This window comes from Suricata suricatta, chromosome 2 (genome assembly GCF_006229205.1).
Source record: "Suricata suricatta isolate VVHF042 chromosome 2, meerkat_22Aug2017_6uvM2_HiC, whole genome shotgun sequence".
Lineage (NCBI taxonomy): Eukaryota > Metazoa > Chordata > Mammalia > Carnivora > Herpestidae > Suricata > Suricata suricatta.
The window spans coordinates 20670759-20691505 of record NC_043701.1 but is presented as its reverse complement, the minus strand read 5'-3'; the positions used below and the strand labels follow the sequence as shown (position 1 = coordinate 20691505).

The 20747-nt window shown below is 49.5% G+C and overlaps 1 protein-coding gene across 1 annotated transcript in view; it reads right to left on the bottom strand.

Annotated features, from left to right (window-relative positions):
* Positions 1 to 20747, bottom strand: part of PODXL (podocalyxin like) — a 48451-nt gene that overhangs the window by 5282 nt on the left and 22422 nt on the right. Inside the window, exons 2-6 of the mRNA XM_029923287.1 lie at positions 4590 to 5252; positions 3069 to 3445; positions 2749 to 2820; positions 345 to 492; positions 48 to 109 (exon numbers count right to left, since the gene is read on the bottom strand). Coding sequence (XP_029779147.1) covers positions 48 to 109; positions 345 to 492; positions 2749 to 2820; positions 3069 to 3445; positions 4590 to 5252 — 1322 coding nt within the window. The remainder of the gene's footprint in view (positions 1 to 47; positions 110 to 344; positions 493 to 2748; positions 2821 to 3068; positions 3446 to 4589; positions 5253 to 20747) is intronic.

Sequence of the window (20747 nt, the reverse complement as noted above, 5' to 3'; positions counted from 1 at the left end):
CTCCAAGGGACGGGCTGCGGCCCCAGCGCCCGGAGGAGCCCGCTTACCTGTTTCAGCTCGTCCCATTTGTCTTTCAGCGACTCATACACGTCCGTGGGCGAGAGGTTTGCTGTGGGGAGGAGAGACGTCGCGAGGGGCCCAGCTCCGAGTGACGTGTGAGGGATGGACGCTGGGCCCCGAGAGGACGTGGCGCTCCTCAGTCTCCTGAGTGCGGTCTCTCTCGGCGTGACGCTTCGTGGGGATCTGGGGAAGCGCCAGCCCTGACCCCTCGTGGCTCCCGACCTGTCGCCCCCTGCCCCGTTCCCGCCCCCGTGAGGCCTCGGCACCCCCGCCCCTCGACTCACTCTGGATCGTGATTTCTTTGACCGCCACTGCCTGGGCCTCTGGGATAGGTGCCAGCTGGATGCGGCACTTATCTTTAGCTGCATTGAAGGTGGCTTTGGCTGCCTTGCACAGCAGTTCAACCAGATGGTCATCCGAAAAGTCCTTTACCTGTCGTGGGGAGACCACAAGGGATTCCTCAGGGATCAGAACAGCAGCCTAGGCTTTGCGAGGTGCCCCTCAGACCCAAGGTCAGGAGGTTGCTGTTGCCTGGTGTGAACCAGTTTCTCTCTTCCCTCAACTGGGGCCACTCCCAGGCCCGGAAGGAGTCACAGGTTAGGGGCCGAGCCGGGCCAACCCCTGCCTTCTCTGCAAACGTCTTCCCCAGGTCGCCTCACCCCGTTTATCTTGTCTATGGCTGAACAACACCTTTCACCGGACTGCCCTCTCCCCCTCCCCCAGCTCTTCAGGGATCACCACCTGATGCCCTCATCATCTCCCTAGAAGGGCCTGCAAAGGCCCTTCCCAGCACCACTGCCACCCCGCCCCACCTGTCCCCCAGCCAACTGGGAGATTCCAGCCCTCTCTCAACCTTCCAGGCATTGATGCCCAGTTCAAACACCCCAGGAGGGCAAGCCCCAGCTCTCAGCCCAAGGATAACTATCCCAAAGTTGAAACAGTGCACGCCCTTCACTAAACTAAGATTCTGACCATGAACCCATAAACAGGCTGACGGGAAAAGGCAAGGCCGTCACTGAACAGGACCCTGTGGGAGATCTTAAAGATGCACATGGGGACATCTTGGAAGGTAGTCTTCTGTACTGCGAAGGAGACAGAGCATGGCTGACATGGCTTTAGGGGTGAGAGTGAGGAAGCAAAGTGTGGACAGTTTTTACCAGGTCCTGTCACGTCACCTAGAGGCACACCAAGCTGGTGTCTGACCTGAATTTGGAATGAGGTATGGAGAGGAAGAAAAGGACGCTTGGCGTGGCCCACCTCAGGAACCCCCCCAAACCCTCCTTAGGTTTCCACCCGGGATTTCCTAGGCTTCCCAATTCCTCAGCCTCACACCAGGCAGAGACACAGGACTTCCAGACCTCCTTTTACAGCCCACAGGGAGGCAGGGGTGGGGGGGAGGGGGGATGCTGTTCCCAACCAATCACACACCCTGGCAAGGTTTAGCAAAAAAGAGGGCCTGAGAGGGGCACCTGGTGGCTCAGTCAGTTAAGCGCCTGACTTCGGCTCAGGTCATGATCTCACGGTCCATGGGTTCAAGCCCTGTGTTGGGCTCTGTGCTGACCGCTCAGAGCCTGGAGCTTCCTTTGGATTTGATGTGTGTGTGTGTGTGTGTGTGTGTGTGTGTGTGTGTGTCTCTCTCTCTCTCTCTCTCTCTCTCTGCCCCTCCCCTGCTCACGCTCTGTCTCTCTGCCTCAATAATCAATAAAACTTTGAAAATAAAATAAGACTGTAAGAAAAGAAAAAGCGGGCCTGAGAATGGCTGGGTATGCATCGGTGGGGGTCCGGCCTTGTCCAGTAGGCCCCACGCCAGGGTACCGCCACTCCTCTTAAAACTCTGGTCTAAATGCATGCTTTTGTAAAATTCACTTGGAAAATCCTAGCAAAGTGATCACCCAAAAAAAGCAACTGTAAAAAAAAAAACACGTGGTATTAGAATGATGTAAACCCACGTTCTCCTTCCTTTAGAAAGTGGACTTTGTTCTAGTTCCTAGGGGAATGTTTGCAAAAACAGTCACCGCCCAGGAGGGGGCAGCCGTGAGCCACCCATCAGCTGCACTCCCAGGTGCCAGCAACCTGGGCTAACGGGTCAGCCCCTTCCTGGAACCTGGAGTCACAGGCATGCTGACACCCCTGCCCCAGCGCATCATAGCACCCTGAGTGCTGGCAGTGGCTCCCAGCGGCTTAGGAACTGACTCCTCAGTCTCCAGGGAGATTATCTCCACACTGCTCACCCACTGAGGCCCACAGATTACTCAAGGCCCAGCAAACATAAAACCACAGACTGTTAGAGCAGGAAAAGTCAGGCAGGCCGACTGAGCCCCCCGTTTTCAACCGAAGCCTCTGAAGACCAAAGAGATCAAGTGAACTAAAATCACAGCCTGAACAAGAGGGAAACAAAAAGTACGACTGAAGTCTCCGGACTCTGCGAACACGTGAACAATTACACAGCACCAAGACCAGGAGACCGGGGTACTTCTGGCCTGGCAGCCGCTCCGTGGGGCTTGACTTAGAGGAGTCTGAACTTCACTCTGTCCGCCCGTAAGCTGGAAGGGGCCACTTCTCACCAGGAAAAAAAAGGGGGGCAGGAAAATGAACACCCCCATTCCCTTCGACCTCCCCTAATCCTGCTGCTAAACTGCAGTTGGGGGGTATAATTCAGGGCGGAGCCTGGATTAGCAGGGTACTCACACAGGGGCTGGTTTTCGTGAAGTTCAGGACGAGCATCCCTTCAGTTTGATTTTCGGGAAGTCCACACCATATCTAGAAGAAGCCACTGAGATTCAGATTCAGGCTCAGCCTGGCAGGGTCTCACCACGAACTCCGCCCTCCCCCTGGGTGGGCTGGCCAGTTACAGGGCCAGGTGGGTCCCAGGCTGTCCAGCGGTCTGGTAAAGCGAGGGAGGGGTGAATGGCTGACTACCTCTAACAGGCCTCGCCAGGGGCCCTGGGCGGGAAGGAAGACAAAACAGCTCTTAGAGCCCCCTTCCACCTGAGTCTGGCCTCTCTTACCTGTCCTCCCACTGCTGGCAGCGCCCCATCATTCTTAGGAGTCGAGGGAGGATAAGACATTCTGGAGACGGGGGTATTTGGAGCCAAGGGAGTGATGAAGCTTCCAGGTCCTATGACAGAGGTGGCCACCGGTCCTGAGGAAGGGACTGCAGGCTGCAGAGCCTCCGACGAAGAGGTCCCAGGGACAGAGGAAGAGGTCCCAATGACAGAAGAGGTCCCAGTGACAGAAGAAGAGGTCCCAGTGACAGAAGAAGAGGTCTCAGTGACAGAAGCAGCAGTCTCAGTGACAGAAGAAGAGGTCTCAGTGACAGAAGTCCCAGGGACAGCCGGCACCTTGCTGGAGTACTGCTGATTTCCTTGTGAGGCGGCCGATGATGCTGTAATTGGGAAAGCAAAAGCTATGGGAAAAGATGAGTGGGGGGCGCCTAGCTGGCTCAGTCCAAAAGTATAACTCTCCATGCAACTCTCGATTGCAGGGTCGTGAGTTCGAGTCCCATGTGGGGTGTAGAGATAACTAAAATGAATAAAACTTTTTTTTAAGAGTTAAAAAAAAACTGAGTGGTACCTTGAAGAAGACAGTCTTTCTTGTTCTCAGCTCCCTAAGGTTCTTTGATCCTATCTCCCACCCAGACTACAAGCTGGAGTGCTAAGCAAGGCCATGAGGAAGGAGAGGGAAACACATGAAGTCAATCCCAGTAACCTATTCCAGGATGGGTAAGACCGGATGACCCAGCGTGAGGCCCGATAAAAGCAGTCACGCTGGCAAAGGTGTCAGCAGCAAGAGCTAATGCTAATGGAGTGCTTACTCTGTTGAAGGGACCGTCCTAAGCGCTTCCAAGTTACTTTCTCAGTTAATCCTCACCACACCCCTACGAAGAATGTGCCATAATTAACCTATTTTATAAATAAGGAAACTGAGGGGCGCCTGGGTGGCTCAGTCGGTTAAGCGTCCAAATTCAGCTCAGGTCATGATCTCATGACTCATGGGTTCAGGCCCCATGTCAGGCTCAGAGCCTGGAGCCTGCTTCGGATTCTGTGTCTCCCTCTCTCTCTGCCCCTCCCCTGCTCACCCTCTATCTCCTTCCCTAAAAAAACAAACATTAAAAAAAAATTTAGGGGCACCTGGGTGGCTCGGTCAGTTGGGCACCCAACTCCATTTTGGCTCTGGTCCTGATCTTGCGGTTTTGCGCGTTTGAGCCCCGCACAACCTAAGCCTCCCAGGCACCCCTGCTCTGGAATACTTTGAATGCTCCACCCCTGCAACCGCCCAAGTCTTACCCACGAATAGACTGTTGACTTGCTTATGCACTCAACCAAGCATGCCAAAACACCGAGCTCTCCACGGAACTGCTGGCCTCTGCTCGGGACTGAAGGGGGGCCCCAGGCCTGAATGAAGGTGGTGCAGTCACAGTATGTAACCCTCAGCATGAATTCTATCTATCTACCAGCTGAGCAACTGTATAGAATATAAGCATTCAGAAGTTTCTTCCTGCTTGGGGAGAGAAAAAGCACATTACTTACTTGGCGTGGTAGGTGCCCCAGATAATGTGGGGCCGGGACTTGTCTCGGTGCCTAAACTACTTGATGTGATAGTGATTTTGTCTGGTTCCTGGGAAGAGCTCCCCAAGGGCTTCAAAGAAGCAGTTGTAGCTGGCTGGGGAGGGCGTGTTGGGGTGGCCGTGGACGGAGCAGGTGTGGCGCCGGTGGACCTGACCAGTGGAGACGCAGAGGCCGGCGCCCCCGTGCCCTGCGTGGCCGTGTCGTCGGTGGAAACGCCGGGGCTACTCTGGGCTCCCGATCCGGCTGGCTGGCCAGTGGGGTCGGGCTTCGTGGACTTCGTGGTTGGTGGAAGCGCGGACTGGCTTGAACCTTGAGTCGCTGGGGGATCAGTACTTGGGGGGGGCGTGGCTAAGGACGCCCCATCTTTGTCAGTGGTCGGGACGGCCGTGCTTTTCTGGGTCGGGGCTGCAAATGGGGCACCGGTGGAGGCGCTGGGTGCCAGTGACAGGTTTTTGTTGACCGGGGCTGACGTGGTGGCTGACGCCTCCCTTCCCTCAGTGGCTGGGGGAGCCTTGCTTGTCACGGCAGGGACTACAGCCTGCCTTCCGTCACTGCGGTCGGCGTCAGACTTGCTTGAGGTTATATGGTCTGTTATGGGATTTGAGGCAGGAGCGGGCGGGTCTCCTGGTTACAAAGACAACACAGAGTCAGGGCATCCACTGCGCATCTCTGCACATTTCCCCAGCTCTTCCTGGCGACCCAGAGGCCTTGCTGTCATCCCTGCCATTTGCCATGGCTGAAGGCCTGGGTCTTCAATGTACCCACACTTGCTGAAGCTCAAGAAACCACTAAGGACCACAAGCCACCTACTCGCCCTGCATGGGGAAGCCCGCCGTGAGCCGGGGCACGCGCCCCTCCTGTTTTCACTGAGCCAGGCGGCCAGGGTCCCCCTGCTTCCTGGCACACGAGCCTTGGTGACACTTAGCAGCCTCATGCCTGCTGCACTGCCTCGTGGCCATGGTGAGAGACAGATGCCTCTGTTCTCAGGAAGTATAATCTAGGAGAAACTGGCCGTAGTGGCATTACACAAATGGCCATCGAAGCACAGTTGTGAGACGTGCGTGGAAGAGAAGTACGGGGCGCCTGACTCTGCTCTGCACGGTGGCTGGCCCCTACCGGGGGTCAGGGAGGGAAGGCCTTGGGAATTTTACTCTTCTGTTTTATGAGCGTGCAGCCCAGGACACACTGGTGAAGACACATACAACCACACCCTCAGGCAGCGTCCATTCTGGTGGACAAGACCAACGAAATTAACAATAAAAAAGTGAACAGAACAAACATCAAATTCTGGGGGCACCTGGGTGGCTCAGTCGGTTAAGTTTCCGAATCTTGGTTTCACCTCAGGTTACCATCTCACGGTTTGGGAATTCAAGCCCCACCTTGGGCTCTGAGCTACTGGTGCAGATCCTGCCTGAGGTTCTGTTTCCCTCTCTCTCTGCCCCTCCCCTGATTTCTCACTCTCTCAAAATAAATTTTTATAAAAATCAAATTCTGGAGAATATGTGGAAGAAATGAGCAAGGAAATGATGCAGAGAACAGGGTCGGGGGCTGTTTAGGTGGCGAGGTGAGGAGGGGATGCCTGGCCTGCTCGGGGGCTGATTGAGCGACTCTGGATCTGGGGGTTGTGGACTCGAGCCTCACACTGGGTATACGGATTCCTTAAAAAAGAGAGAGAGAGAGAAAGGTGAGGAAAGCATCTCAGATGCTCATTCTGCTAGACCTGAAGGATGACAAGGAGAAAACTGTGTGCAGAACAGGAGGCAGAAGAACAGAACCTGCAAAGCCCCCAAAGCAGAGAAGAAACATAAGAGATGAGTCTGAGTGGGGGGTTAGTGAGTCAGGGGTCGGGGAGCAGGGCCCAGAAAATCAGGGGCACCTGGGTGACTCAGTCGGTTGGGCATATGACTTCAGCTCAGGTCATGATCTCACTGTTCCTGGGTTCGAGCCCCGCTTCGGGCTCTGTGCTGACAGCTCAGAGCCCGGAGCCTGCTTCGGATTCTGTGTCTCCCTCCATCTCTGCCCCTCCTCCACTCACAGTCTCTCCCTCTCTCTCAAAAATGAACATTAAAAAATATTTTTAATAAAAATGAGTAAGTAAACATTTAAAAAAAATTTAATTAAAAACAAAGTAGCCCTAAATGTGGTCTCCGGCAGTCCCCGTTCCTCTACAAGCTAGCTACACAGTAAGCCAGCGCACCGTACCCCCGGGTGTGCACACAGGTGCACACACACACACACACCACTGTGCCGCTGAAAAGCAGAAATCTGTGTCAGATGTGGCTGTGGGCAAGAGGACTTCCAGGAGCACTGACCGGGTCTTCTTGGGGTTTAGGGGAGAGTCCTGCACGCATGAGGGGGTGTGACGTGCCCATAGTGGCTTTGGCATTTGTGTCATTCTTGATGCCGGGATAATGTGACTGCTTCTCCATGGGATGCCACAGACTGACCCCAGGAGCACTGGAAATACGTTTCCAATGGGGATCCCCATGGACTTTAAATTTTTTTTAATGTTTATTTGTTTTTGAGAGAGAGACACAAAGTGTGTGAGTGGGGAGGGTCAGAGAGAAAGGAAGACACAGAATTAGAAGCAGGCTCCAGGCTCTGAGCTGTCAGCACAGAGCCCAACATGGGGTTCGAACTTGTGAACCGCAAAACCATGACCTGAGCTGAAGTCAGATTCTTAACGGACTGAGGCACCCAGCACCACAATGTTAGTTTTATTCTTAACTTCACCAGATCTCGTAGGTGAATATAGGACCTTGAGAATTAAAATGGTGACATATGAGAGGATGCAGATGAGTCAGAGTGTCCATTAGGTCCCAATCTGCGGGGCGCCTGGTGGCTGTGTCAGTGAACAGTCCAACTTCGGCTCAGCTCAGGTCACGATCTCACAGGTCGGTAAGTTCAAGCCCTGTGTCGGGCTCTGTGCTGACAGCCCAGAGCCTAGAGCCTAGAGCCTGCTTCAGATTCTGTGTCTCCCTCTCTCTCTGCCCCTACCCTACTTGCGCGCTATCTCTCAAAAATAAATAAAATATTAAAAACAAATTTTTTTAACGTCTCAATCTGCAATGGCGCTCACTTGCCTATACTCAACTGCTGTTCCAATGATGTAGCTCCTACCTTGCTGCCAAACTCTAAGAGGTTCACCTGAGCTCACGGACACACAAAGCCACATCTCATCATCGCTAGGACTCTTCACTTTTTCCAAACCCATAACAAGAGCCAGACTCCAGGATGCCCCAGAAAGACAAATACAGAGTCCGGCCCAAAAGGAGGTTTACACGCAAAGAAGTATCTGTAATCACCCTAGCAACAGTGTCTGGTGATTGGCTAGGAGGGCGCTAGATCAAGGAGGGATAATCCCATCAGGCTGAATCTGTCAACAGGGGTGTGCCTCTCAGAGATGGGGGTTCGATATGCCGACTTCACAGCTAGGTTCTCATCGTTTTCTTAGTTGGTGAACTGAAACCTGCACACAATGTTAGTCCACATCAAATAACATTAAGCTGCCAGAAATTCCCTGGAATAACGAATAGGAAGAAATCCAAAACCTTAGAGAGACAGAAGTGGTAGAATGTTTTCTCCTGTGTAATCTGCTCGCTCACAGCTTTTCCTTAGAAGGGCTCAAATGACACTGGCTTCCCCGAGGCTTTGAGAAATACTGTATTTCATGAGTTCTGAGACGCACATCTTTTCATGTCTGTGAAATGAGGCATAATATAAATTATCGTAGGTCAAACTTTGACAGGGTTTTCCTTTTCTAAGTACTTCATAAAATAATAGTGCGTCTTATCACTGATGGGATCTTGGATTTGATTACACTGGGGACACTGCTGAGACTAGCAGCATATCTAAGAGATCGGGGTGGCTAGTCTTCATTGGCCAGAAGTGCTCGTAGGACAAGATGCTGATTTCAGTGGGGAACGGACACCAGGTTCCTTGGGTGGTAGAGACGGGGGTAGAACCTCATTTCTCAGAAAAAAAGGTGGGTACAAAGCCATAATGGACAGCGCAATCAGCGTGCTAATCAGAATCACGTAGCAAGAGGGATTTGGGACCAGGGCTAATTATCATGTGGTCTTTAGGGGCAGCCCCCGAAGACACCCCCCCGCCCCCGCCCAAGGCTCGACAGACAGAGACCTGTGTCAAATCAGCACAGTAGAGAACACAGCCAGCCACTCCTCCAATTCCCAGAACGGAATCTTTCCACGGACTCCGGGTACCTTGAATGCAGGGTCTGTTCATTTCCCAAGGCTGCTATAGCAAACGACCACAAACTGGGTGACTTAGAACAACATAAATGGATTCTCTCATAGCTCTGGAGGCTAGATATCCAAAATTGGTAGGGCCACGCGCTCTGAGGCACTCGGGAAGAATCTCTTTGCTTCCTCGTGGCAATCTTTGGTCTTCCTTGGCTTGTGGTCATAGCCCTCCAACCCATGGTCCCCATCATCACAAGGCCTTTGTCCCTGGTGTCTCTCCTTTTATACGGACACTAGTCTGCGGATTTAAGGTTCACCCTAATCTAGTAGGACCTAATCCAGTATGACCTTAACTTGATAGTATCTACAAAGACTCTGTTTCCAAATAAGTCACATTCGCTTGAACACATCTTTTGGGGAGGACACTTTTCAACCTAATCTACTCCTCAGCCTGACTTACTTCACTATCGACACCGGGGTTCTTAGTTTCAAACATTAAAAATCAACTCTGTCTTTGGGGCGTCTGGGTGGCTCAGTTGGTTAAGTGTCTGGCTTCGGCTCAGGTCATGGTATCAAGGTTCATGGGTTCGAGCCCCGCATCGGGCTCTGTGCTGACAGCTAGCTTGGAGCCTGGAACCTGCTTCAGATTCTGTGTCTCCCTCTCTCTGACCCTCCCCTGCTCGCACTGTCTCGGTCTCTCAAAAATAAATTTAAAGAAACTTAAAAAAAATTGTTTTAAATCAACTCTGCCTGCATTAAACCGAAAGTGGTTTCTCATGGTCTCCTTTGCAAATCAGCTCTGTGGCCTGTGGGCCCCGTCCCCACCTCCCACGATCACATGGGAGGCCTACTGCCAAGGTTCCCACCAGCCCAGGAACAGCAGCAAGGAAGCCGCCGCCCCCCAGCACGGCTTGCTCGCAGCCACCCACGACTTACCGCCACCGCCCGGGTTCCACACTTCCAGGAACAGCTCTGCGGAAGTGCAGAACATCCTGGGGAAGCCATCCCTCACCACCCTGGTCTCCGCAAGGTGACCCTGGTCACCGTGGGCAAGCTGCTTTTTCGGGAAGTCCACCCTTCCACGCGTGGCGACGGTGTTAGACTCCCCGGGCTGGGAATCTCCCCACGCCTCCGGCACCCTGATCGCCACTGACTTCGCTCTGGAAGTCATGGGGAAGCAGCCTGGTGGCCAGCCTGGCAGAGCCAACCCCAGGCCCCGGTCCTGAGGGGCCACCACCGGCCACAGGCTTCAGAAGACACGAGGCTCACAGGAGTCCCTTCCCGCTTCCCTTCCCCGTAGGCTGCGCGGGCTGCAGCCGGCAGAAGTAGCTGGGTTCTTTGGTATCAAAATGGCAAAACACCAAGGAAGGAGAGAGAACCCCACTCCACTATCCAAGGCACACGCAAGCCTCCCTGACACCCCCACAATGGCATGCCTTGCACCAAGTGGAAAGTAAACTCCTAGCAGCCAGTTTTTAAAAAAAGGCCATCATCTAGCTAACAAAATCACTAACGATGGCTAAATCAGGCTTTAGTCAGAAACCTACCTAGAATCCTTCTGAACTTGTCTGAGGAGACACCATCTCTACCACCATCGAGCATGGGTTAATTCAGTTCGCATCAATGACACCATTACTACTAGATACTGGATTTCTTTTTCTTTCTTTCTCTCTCCATTTCTCTCTTTCTCTCCCTCCCTCCCTATTTTTTCTTTCTTTCTTCCTCCCTCCTTTCTATCTCTCTCTCTCTATCCCCCCTTTCCTGTCTTCCTTCCTTTCTTGATTTCATTTCTGAGAGATCTAAGTCTTGGGGACGCTGTCAGGAGGATCGCTAGCAGGCGCCACAGGTATCCTGAGTCCCAACCGCACCCCTCCCTGCTTCCTTTGTAGCGGCTCGTAGGAGTCCGGGCAAGATGGGTCCATCTTCTGAGGTTAATTACGCTCCGCTTGCTCTGCGCCGGAGGGAGCTCCCTGGTGAAGCCCTGTGCTCTGTGGAATATCATGATGGGACAGTGCTGCCGGCAGAACATGGCAGGTGGAAAAACACATTCCGATCCAGAGTGTGTCCCTTCCAGCCTCCCTGCATCATGGCCACTTGTTCGTGAGCCCACCGAGCATTCACGTGGGTGAATGCAGAGAGCAGCCAACTGAGGCATAATGACGGTCCATCCATCTGATGGTCGAGCGTGAGATCAAGCTTGCACTCCAGATCTATCCACATGCTCCTCCATGCACTTGCTGGCACTGATCCTCTCATCTGGCTCCTTCTAAGTTCCTATCTGCCTAAAAGTCATTAGCTATTGCCTGTGATTCCGGTCAGATCCTCCCCTCAGTATAGCTTGCCTTCAAAACAAAACAAAACAAAAAAATGACCATGAAATGTACTATTCAAAGTCCCACCCATTATAAGAACTAACTTTCTTTCTTTTTTACTGTACCTCAGGGTCTCCCCTAAACAGGGCTATTATCTGACGGCAGTCCACTCTTGCCTGGCTCCAGTATATTCTATACATAAACATAACTTGGCTTTATTCACTCGTCAGACAACTGATCACAGGAAACTCTACTCTTTGGGCCCTTTGGGGATGAGTTGGGGGAAAGGTTGACAGTACGGTGGGAACAGAGTGTGAGCCACACTGCAATTTACAATGTCATCCTTCTCTTTAGGACCTGCTCAGCCCTGCTCCTGTATATACTGTGATAATGGAAAGCTATAGAAGAGGAGGTGGTGGAAGAATGAAATAATAAAGATAAAGCAGGAATTAATGAAATGGAAAACAAAAATAATAGCAAATGTCAACAAAGTAACAGGTTTTCGAACATAGGGATTTAAGAAAGTATTTTTAATACTCATTTTTTAAATTTATTTATTTCTTTTGAGTGAGAGAGAGTGTGAGTGGAGAAGAGGCAGAGAAGAGCGAGAGAATCCTAAGCAGGCTCCTTGCTGTCAAGGCAAAGCCCAATGTGGGGCTCGATCTCACAAACCAGGAGATCATGACCTGAGTCAAAATCAAGAGCTGTACTCTTAACCGACTGAGCCACCCAAGCACCCCATTATTACTCACTTTTTGAAAGTAATCTCTGCACCCAACATGGGGCCTCAACTCACAACCCTGTGATCCAGAGTTGGATGCTCTACCAACCAAACCAGATGCCCCCAAAACAGATTTTTTTTTTTAACTAATAAGGGGCGCCAGGTTGGATCAGTTGGTTAAGCATCTGACTGTTGATTTTGGCTCAGGTCATGATGTCACAGTTGTGGAATCAAACCCGGCATGGGGCTCCACGCTGAACATGGAGGGTGATTTGGATTCTCTCTCAAAACTAAATAAACAAACGCTTTTTAAAAAAGGGAAACAGAAACAGAAATAGGTGATAAGCCCAGCGTAACTTCTAGAAAAGAGGCAGAACACCAATGAAAGGCCAGATCCTCTAGCCCCAGGTTCTAACACCTATGGGAGAATCCCATTTAATCAAAACCTCAGAGAATGTCCATCTCCCTGCCCTTAACCCAAAGTGCTAGCTGATGTGGGAAACCAAGGCAGACGGGAATGGCAGGTATTTAAAATGAAATTTCCAGGGGCGCCTGGGTGGCTCAGTCGGTTGAGTGTCCGACTTTGGCTCAGGTCATGATCTCATGGTTTGTGAGTTCGAGCCCCACGTCGGGCTCTGTGCTAACAGCTCAGAGCCTGGAGCCTGCTTTGGATTCCGTGTCTCCCCTTCTCTCTGCCCCTCTCCTGCTCATGCTCGGTCTCTCTGTTTCTTAATAATAAATAAATGTTAAAAATTATTAAAAATAAAATAAAATGAAATTTCCTCATAACCTGCAGCCCACTGACAAATACGTGATGTAGGCAGAGTAAAATGTTTCTCCAGGAACTCCCTACAGTCTTAATGCTTTACTAGAGGGAAAAACCACCTTAGCTTGACAACAGCGAGGCTTTCAGTATCCTGTGAATCTTCTTTAGACTATGAAAGGCTCTTTGGAAACTTCCCCTGGACTTTACCAACCGCCAAGTGCATAGTAAGTAACCAGTCTCTCCTCATGGCCCTGGGGCAGCTCTTCCTAGCCAGGGGTCCTGTCCCTGGGCTTCAATAAATCACCTTCTTGCACCAAATACATCTTCAAGAATTCTTTCTTGGCCATTGGCTCTGGACCCCATGAATCCCACTATCACCCCCCCCCCAAAACCCTCATCACTAGCAATAGCCAAGTGGGAAGTAAAAGTGACTGGCCTACAGCTGGAGGGAACTGTGAAAGCCGCCCGCAGACCAGCATAAAGTGAAGACCTACAGCCGCACAGGGAGACAGAGGGATGACGACTCAAGGGGTTTCCAGCCTGTGCTGTGACAGGTTTTAAACGAAGCCCAACTCTTGACTAGATTAACACCAAACCCTCACACTGAAGACACCCCTCTACTCTCCGTCTCTGCTGTAGACATCTCACATAAATGGAATCCTACAACGAATGGTGTTTCGTCACTGGCTTTTTCCACTTAGCGTAACATTTTTTAGTTTCACCTCAGTCATAGCATGTGTCCGATCTTTATTTCTTTTTACTATTGAATAATACTCCAGTGTACGGATATGCCACGTTTTGTTTATCCTTTTATCAGATAGTGAACACTTGGTTGTTTCAACTTTTCACCATTGGAATAATGTTGCTATGAGCCTTCATGTACAAGTTTCTGTGTAGACACGTTTTCATTTCTCTTGGACCTACACTTGGGAGGGGAATTTCTGGATCATATGGTAACTCTAGATTTAGCAGTTGGAGGAACTGCCCAATTGTTTTCGAAAATGACTGCACCATCTTACATGCCCACGAGCCGTGTATAAGGGTTCCAAGTTCTCCACCTCCTCCCCACCAACCGTTATCATCTTTTTATTAAAGCCGTTTTACTGGGCTTGAAGTGGCAGCTCGACTGTGGTCTTAATCTGTATTTTCCTAATGACTAATCAAATATATCGAAAGAATAATACATGGGCGCCTGGGTGGCTCAGGCGGTTGAGCATCCGGCTTCGGCTCAGGTCATGATCTCACGGTTCGTGGGGTCAAGCCCCGCGTCGGGCTCTGTGCTGACAGCTCAGAGCCTGGAGCCCGCTTCCGATTCTGTGTCTCCCTCTCTCTCTGACCTTCCCCTGCTCAGCTGTCAATCTCTCTTGGTCTCTCAAAAATTAAAAATTAAAAAAGTAATAATAAATAAAAGATAACACATCCTGATTAAGCCAGGCTCAGCTCGTGGCAAATTCAGTGCTTAAAAGTCCGTGCCATTCACCACACTGACGACCAAATGAGAAACCATATGATCACCTCAATAGATGAAGAAAAATCATTTGACAAAATTCATCATTCATTTATGACTTAAAAAAAAAAAAAAGCTTGGGGACTTGGCTGGCTCAGTCAGTGGAGCGTGGCACTCTTGATCTCGGAGCTGTAAGTTTGAGGAGCCCCAAAGTTGGGTGTAGAGATTACTTAAAAATAATATCTTTAAGGAAAAAAAAAAAAAAACAGCGCTGAGCAAACTAGGAATAGGAGGGAATTCTCCTAACCAAATAAATACCTCCGAATTAAGCCCGCTACAGGTTAACAAACCTGAGTACAATAAAAACGGCTGTTTTGGCTTCTGTAAATTGCTTTCTGAATGCACCTCCCCGTTCACTGTTCTGACCAACTGCGTGGTAACTGCTGAAACATTGAGATAAAAGCCTCCGCAGCCCCCCCTTAGTGATCCGAAGGTGTAACTTCCGCCTGCTTGCTAAGCGCAACCCCACCCCTCACTAAGACCGGGCAGAGACAGACTCAACTGGTGAGAAATCGTCCCCGTCTCGAGATACCTTAGATGTATAACAATGACTGGTCATTTTAAAGGGACAAGAACCTTGAAGGGGTGGGTTTCCCGCCAAAGATGGCGTTTGTGTATGACAATGTAATTGGCTACCATGGAATGCTATGGATTGTAATTGGTGAACTAAATGATGACGTGTTCTGTCCATATAGTCTCCCTGCCCCCTTTGTTCGGGGCCATTCTCTGCTCCTTAACACCGGGGAGATCAGGTTTGGCCTGGCCGTAAAATAAAATCATGCCTCACTTCTATTCGGCATTGGTGGTCTTTTCGTAACTACCCCGCAACAAGCCGACAGCTAACATGCCTAATGTGGGAAGATTCGATGGTTTGCCCTTAAATCAGGGAATAAGGAAGGGTGTCCTCACTCCCCACTCACATTTAACATTGTATGGGAAGTCCTAGCAGTTCAGTAAGAAGGGGAAAACACCTCTTACATAACTCAATTTTTTTAATAGGCAAAAGATCTACAACACCCCTTATATAACTCAATTTTTTTAAAAGGCAAAAGATTTAAAGAGATACAGATGGCCAATAAGCATATGAATCGATCTTCGGTGTCATTAGGCAAATGCAAATTAGAGATACACACCTATTGCCATTACACACCTGTTACACGGCTAAAAACCACCTGACAATACCAAAAGTTAAACAGGAACTCTCATACATTGCTAGTGGGAATGCAAAACAGGACTGCCACCCTGGAATACAATTTCTCTCAGTTAGGCCTACAATTAGCATATGACCCAGCAGTTAGTCTTAGGATCTCCCCAAAAGGACTCAAAACTTGTGGTCGCACAGAAACCTAAGCGCTAACGCACGTCACCTCTTTATTCATAATCACCACAAACTAGAAACAACCAAGATATTTTTCAACAAATGAATGAACAAACTGTCATACAACCATACAACGGCTTCTTAGCAATAAAAAAGGAACTATTGAGTCACATTACACAGATGGATCTGAAAGATATTTTAACTGAAAGAAACCAAAAGGCTACAACTGTCTGAGGCCATTTATATGATATTATGGAGAAGGCAAAACTGTAGGAATAGAAAATGGGTCAGTGTTTGAGGGAAGGGAGAAGAACTGACTTAGTACAGTGGAAAGATTGTTGTTGTTTTTTTTTTTAAGTAATCTCTACACCCAACGTGGGGCTCAAACTCACAACCCCAAGATCAAGAGTCACACGCTCTACTGACTAAGCCAACCAGGCACCCTTGGAACTGCTTTATATAGTCCTGGGGTCATGGATACAAGACCGCGTTTGCTGAAGTCCGTAGAACTGAATACCCAAAGAATTAACTTTACTTAGTGCAAATTTAGGAAAAAAAAAAAAAAAATCACCAGAGATGTTCAGGAAATCCTAGGATGTAATGGAGCTATGAAAATAAATTTAACTATGTTTCAAATGAGGGATGGGAGAAAAGAGCTAACCAAAGTAACTGGAAAAAAGTTTACTGACTGGGTACTGTAAAGCTGAAGACAAAAAGAACACATAAACAGAGTACTCTTAGGGGTAAACTGGTTCCTCACAAGAGTGTAGGTTGTTGGGGCACCTGGGTAGCTCAGTAGGTTAAGTATCCGTCTCTTGATCTCAGCTCAGGTCTTGATATCAGGGTCATGAGTTCAACCCCACACTGGGCTCTCCGCTGTGCATGGAGTCTACTCTTTTTTAAAAAAAAGAAAAAAGTATGGGTTGTCAACTAAAAATCTACTTTAGGGTGAGCTTGGGTGGCTCAGTTAGTTAAGCGTCCGACTTCGGCTCTGGTCATGATCTCACAATTTGTGAGTTCAAGCCCCGAATCCAGCTCTGTGCCGACAGCTCAGAGCCTGGAGCCTGCTTCGAATTCTGTGTCTCCCTCTCTCTCTGCCCCTCCTCTGCTCACTCATGCTCTCTCTCTCTGAAAAGTAAATATTAAAAAGAATTTTTTAAAATCTACTTTATATGTATACTAGTGTTGGTTAATAAGCAAATAAATGAATAACAAGAGCCAAGTTTCTCAATGTCAGCAAAAGAAGTTACAAGTAAGCAAGGCATCAAGTTCGGCTCACGTCATCATCTCGAGGCTCGTAGGTTGGAGGTCCGTCAAGCTCTGTGTCGACAGCTTGGAACCTGGAGTCTGCTTTGGATTCTGTCTGGCCTCAAGTATACCCCACCATTCCCCAAAATCAGGAGCCAGGACTCCTTGGAGAAATGGCTTGGCTTGATTCTTGTGCTGATGTAGAGAAAATGCAAGCTGAGCATGAGACATGTCCTAATGCCAGAAAGGAAGTGCTTTAAAAAAGAAAAAAAAAGTGGGCCAGGGGTGCCTGGGTGGCTTAGTCGGTTAAGCATCCAGTTTTGGCTCGGGTCATGATCTCACAGTTCATGGGTTCTAGCCTTCCCCCGCCCCGTCGGGCTCTGTGCTGACAGCTAGCTCAGAGCCTGGAGCCTGCTTCAGATTCTGTGTCTCCCTTTCTCTCTGACCCTCCCCTACTCACGCTGTCTCTCTCTGTTTCTCAAATATAAATTAAAAATGTTTAAAAAAATTTTTTTAAAAAGTGGGCCAAGTCCAAAAGACCTAGGGAGCAATCTGTAGGAGCCCCCGTGGCCATACCTGGAACGATTTGAGCTCCAGGAGTCCTTGCTGGTAAATGAAAATGGAAAGAAGAAACAAAATCATCATTTACAGAGGAATTCCAAGAATCTGTAGATACTCCTTCCTGCCTCCAGAATCCCCCACCTTTATCCCCTTCGGAGGGCGTGCTGGTCTTAGGGGCTCTTTTTCTTTTTCTTTTTATTTGAGAGAGACTGAGTGCATGCAGGGGAAGGGCAGGAGAGAGAGAGGAATCCCAAGCAGGCTCCACACACAGTGTCGAGGCAGATGCGGGGCTGGATCCCACAACTCTGGGAGCAGAACCTGAGACGAAATCAAGAGTCCAAAGATCAACTGACTGAGCCAACCCAGGCGCCCCAGAGAGGCTCTCTTCTAACAGAGAATGAAAAGGGAAAACTAGTAACAATTTTAAGGTGGAGAACTCTGGTGGGATGGGGGCGGGGGGGCCTCAGTCAGTTGAGCATCTGACTTCAGCTCACATCATGATCTCAGGGTCATGGATTCCAGACCCCTGTGGGGCTCTGTGCTGACAGCTCAAAGCCTGGAGCCTGTCTTCAGATTCTGTGTGTGTGTGTCTCTCTCTGCCCCTCCCCACCTCTCGAAAATCAATAAATATTTAAAAATTTTTATTTTAAAAAAGGGTGAAGAAATCTGGTAGACACATCATCTGAACCAAACGATCGAAGTTAACATCATCGATGGGAAGTCATGACCAGTTCACAAGTCATCATGTCCCCGGATAAGATGTCATAAGAAGGGTATTTCACGTCCACCCTCCTCTTTCTAAAAATACATAACCCCTCAGATGCTAACACACTAATCGTGCTGAGAATTTCCTAATGTATGTTAGTTGTTGAATCACTATGTTGTTCACCTAAGTACACAATGGAATGTGTCAACCATGCTTCAATAAGAAATAAAGTAATAAGCCAATCATATATATATTCCCAGCCTAATCATGAAAAAAATTTAAAAACATCAGACACACCAAAATTGAAGGCCAATATACAAAATATCTGGCTGGTACTCTTAAAAAACAAGATTATAAACAATGAGGAAAGACTGAAAAACCGCCACAGACTGGGAGAGGCTAGTCAGACATGCTGACTGGATGCAATGTATTCTGAACAAAAAAGACCATTAGTGGAAATAAAAGTAAAATAGGATTAGAGTCCGTAGCTTAGTTGTGTGGGACCCATGTTAATTTCTCAGTTGTGATAAACGTACCATGGGTATGTCGGATGACAGGATTAGGCAAAGCTGAAGGAAAGGGATACGAACCTCTACCCTCTGCAGCTTTTCGGCATATCTAAAATTATTTCAGAAGAAAAAGTGTAGAAGAAAAAAAGCCAAAAGAACAATGAAATAGAACCAGAAGATAGTTGTAACAGATATAGTCATAAAAAGTATCTAAAATATATTTTTAAGGGGCACCTGAGTGGCTCAGTGGGTTAAGCATTGGACTTCAGCTCAGGTCATGACCTTGTGGTCTGTGAGTTCAAGCCCCGCGTCGGGCTCTGGGCTGACAGCTCAGAGCCTGGAGCCTCCTTTGGATTCTGTGTCTCCCTCTCTCTCTGCCCCTCCCCCATTCACGCTCTGTCTCTCAAAAATAAATAAAAAATGGTAAAAAAAATTAAATATATATAGATTTTTAAGAACTTCTATAGGGGCACCTGGGTGGCTCAGTTGGTTAAGCATCTGACTTTGGCTCAGAGTGTGACCTCATAGTTTGTGAGTTCAAGCCCCGCATCAAGTTCTGTGCTGACAGTGCTGAGCCTGCAGTGGATTCTCTGTCTCCTGCCCTCTGCCTGTTCCGTCTCCTGTGCAGTCTTGCACTCACTCACCCCCCCACCTCAAAAATAAATAAATAAACATTAAAAAAAAGAATACTCCTTTTCTTTTGTTTCCTCTCTACTGTGTCTTTGGGTCCTTAATATACAGAAGGGGATCCAAGTGTGTGAATCCCGAGGGCCTGCCCCCCACCCCCAGGGGACCTGACCTTTGTTAGAAGGTTGGACACTTGCGTCTTAGAAACGGAAAGAAGATGGGTATAGATGTAAGTGCATTTGTAATACTGGTGGTGGAAAGATCTCAATCACGTCCTGCTGTTATAGATGAAGTTATGTGTAAGGAAAGAGTATGAAATGTTCGTTCTGGAAAGAGGAAAAGCGGGGCTATGAGAAAACCGTTCTGGAACTTCAGTGAGCTTCAGAATCACCTGGAGGGCATGTTAAAACCCTAAGGGCAGAACTCAGCCCCAGGCTTTCTGATCCAGCTGGGCTGGGACAGAGCATGAGAATTTACATTCCTAACCAGTTGCCAGGGATTCTGCTGCTGTTGGTCAGAGGTCTGAACTTTGAGAAATAAAGAATGAATGTCAATTAGTAGTGGGTGCCAAACTGAGGCCTGGAATCACGCATTTTAAGTTAATCCAATCAGGGGCGCCTGCGTGGCTCAGTTGGTTAAGCGACCGGCTTCAGCTCAGGTCATGATCTCACGGGTTCGTGGGTTCAAGCCCTGCATCGGGCTCTGTGCTGACCGCTAGCTCAGAGCCTGGAGCCTGCTTCAGATTCTGTATCTCCCTCTCTCTCTGACCCTCCTCTGCTCATGCACGTGCTCACGCGCTCTCTCTCTCTCTCTCAAAAATAAATAAAAAACATTTTTAAAAAATGAAATTAATCCAATCAGGCAGGGAGTGATTTTGCCCCAGTGGTGTTCCGACGCCTGGGCGCGGGCACACTAGGTGTCACAGAAGGTGGGTGCAGGGACAGGAGAGGATGCAAGGGGCTGGATACCTGGGAGGCCGGGTTACGATGGTGGACAGTGAAGGACAGAGGGTGATCCTTGTGGACAGATGGGGCCAAGAAGCCGCGAGGGGGGATGAGTCACGGGGTTCGAGAGTCGTGTATGCCTATGGTTCAAGCTCGGGCGTACTTGAGCACATGGACCGGTCCGCAGAGGAAGCGCGATCAAAGAACGCAATGCTTGGATTTCAGAGGACATACAGTTTGTGAGGCAGCAGAGAAGAAAACGGTCAAGAAAGTGGGAGGCCAGGGTATTTCGTTGTTTATACAAGTGGGCACTGAGATCACCCAGAACTGAGAAGGAGAGGAAGGAGGGAAAGTGCAGCGAGGGAGGGGTGCCGAAGAGGTCAGAGATAACAGCCAGCGGGAGAGACCGGGAAGCAGCTGTGGAAAGAAATGAGCCAGGGCAGGGGGCAGGGGGCAGGGGGTAGGGGGTAGGGGGCAGGGGGCGGGGCAGCTGCACCAGCAAGGGGCGCGTTCCTCCACATGCCTGCCGGCACTCAGGGAGTAGGAGGGGAAGCTGGGCCGGTCTGCTCCCCTGGAGAGAAGGTGAGGGCCTGCTTCCTCCCGTTCCTGGCCATGACAGACCTGGGGTGACTCTCGGCTATTAATAGCAGGAAAGGAAACTGGAAAGAATACCCCAGGAAGAGGGCGTGTGGAAGGAG